The sequence below is a fragment of the Phytophthora sojae genome (assembly GCF_000149755.1).
Source record: "Phytophthora sojae unplaced genomic scaffold PHYSOscaffold_18, whole genome shotgun sequence".
NCBI classification, from domain to species: domain Eukaryota; phylum Oomycota; class Peronosporomycetes; order Peronosporales; family Peronosporaceae; genus Phytophthora; species Phytophthora sojae.
Window position 1 is genome coordinate 452,816 of NW_009258132.1, and position 2,040 is coordinate 454,855.

Here is a 2,040-nt window from a genome sequence, read left to right on the forward strand (position 1 = left end):
CTATGTTGTAGCGTTTCTGCAAGTCAAGGCCTTCCTTACAATGGTTCATGAGGGTGTCGTGTGGTGTGGAAGGGTCCGCCTCCATCGCGATAAAGCGCTCGATATGTTCGTCTTGCTCCTCGCGATACCGCAACAAGTTGGAGTTTATACATTTTAGACGTGCCCGAATTTGCGGTCGCGTGATCTACATTTTCATATCGAATACAAACATAGATATCATTACCCGTAACCAGCCACGATACACATTTTGGCTTACCTCAGACAGCTCCATGCACGTCTCCTGCCAACGCATCATCCAGATAAAGTTGTGCGCACGGTCATCGTCACCGCGACAAATCGCCACGTAGAGGTCGTTCATCTCTTTCACTGGCAGTGAAATTATGAAGTCGTCTATGTCGATCGACGTGCCGCATCTCGCTTCGGTTCTCTACAGGTAGGCACTGATTAGCTTTAGCCAAACGTTATTGCGTAGCTACACGAACTTACCCGCTCTCGCCCAGAAGGGGTCACAAATACTGGATACAGATTGTCGAACTCCAGTTGCTCACCGGCGCTACACAAAGCCAAAGACTATATATGCGATGAGCATCAGCACGGCCGAAACAATGTCATCACTACCATTTCAAGCGTCTTGGACGATCCGTAAATTCGCCTTCCATCGCTTGCATGCGTCTTCGTTGGTCCTGGCAACTACCCATACATAGCCGTTCGTATTAGCACTAGCATAACAACACGATGCCGAAACAGCCAAAACACGTACCTCTACATTATCCGCGTCCTTCCTGCGATCAACCATCTTTCCACTTGAGCGCAGAATCTAGAATGTTGAAGTACTAGAGATCAGTGTTGTTGGGTGGATATGATGGACCGAATATATTGTTATTTGTATGGCCATGTTCGAAGTGTTCAAAGGGACCGAACGTACTAGGCTTTGTATGGGGTGGTTCGACTCATCGTTGTATGTGATGTTAGTATGGTGGAGTTTGAACCCACCGGTGCAGGTTCAATGCCCGCCATGCGGAATGCAGCGTAGCTGTGCTGATAAGGTACCGTGCAAAATGCATCGGATATCGAGTGCGGGATGAATACAGTGTAATTACACAGAGTCATGAATAGTACGAGTACTCAAAGCGTTCAACGGTAACATACGGTACTTAGATTTACTCCAGTATTGCTACCAAATGTAAGTGCTGTAGCGGCTTCGGCATCGTCTCCACAGTTACGTTGACCCATGCAAGCCCCATAGTGACGGTCCGAACTACGGTACACGGCGACAGTGGTGACGCCCATCGTAGATACACTGCTGCCAAGTGCCAATGCCGCCTGCGTGTCCCTGTCGCTGGGCAAATTGGGCGCTTGCGACGTCGTCGTCATGGCGACTTCAGGCTCCATCTTGACCCCCGATGGGACTCGAACGCTCCATTTCTAGCGGTAGCCTCTCTTGATCTTTGTCGCCGGTGGCACCCCGCTCCCTCCTGAGGCATCTACGTGCGGTTGTCCGTCGATGAGGATCGCTGGAAGCGAAAAAGGGCGGGAGAACGCCGTCCACCTGCAGGTCTAGTGGGCAGTCGTCCAGTGCCGCCTCCGACGCTCCATCTCGGGGTCCTGTAGCGGAATCTCGGCGTCTCGCAGCTGAACGTGGTTGACAGCTACACCCGGCGGCAATGCCGTGAGGAGAGTTGGGGGCTACGGGACAAACGACACCATCCCAGCGCCAGTTCTAGTAGCACTGCGTTATCGACAACAAATGCGCTGTTGCGGCGGTTGTGCGGGACGTGGTCGTCGGGTGGGTACACGACGGACAGCGAGTCCAACTTCATGCCCGGTGCGTCCCGAGGTCAGCGCGTCAAGTAGCACAGGCGGTCAGCAGCAGCAGATGCGTCGACACACAGGAGCTGAGCGTGTGGCGACTCCAACGACGCTGGACTTGGAGAGTGAGGGGCGAACTGGCAGGCTGGACTTGACCGCAGCGTGCACAGTATCACGGGCAGCCACGCGCCGTAAACGATGGGTACGGCCAGCACATGTGTACCACCGTCG

At 53.4% G+C, this 2,040-nt stretch overlaps 1 protein-coding gene across 1 annotated transcript; it reads right to left on the bottom strand.

Annotated features, from left to right (window-relative positions):
• Nucleotide 1: 1 nt before the first annotated feature.
• PHYSODRAFT_458222 (hypothetical protein) lies at nt 2–421 on the bottom strand (the record flags this gene model as incomplete). Its single annotated transcript, XM_009541087.1, has 2 exons — nt 2–184; nt 257–421. Coding segments are annotated over 2 exons (348 nt in total), but the record flags the coding sequence as incomplete, so codon positions are not given.
• Between the last annotated feature and the right edge of the window lie 1,619 nt (nt 422–2,040).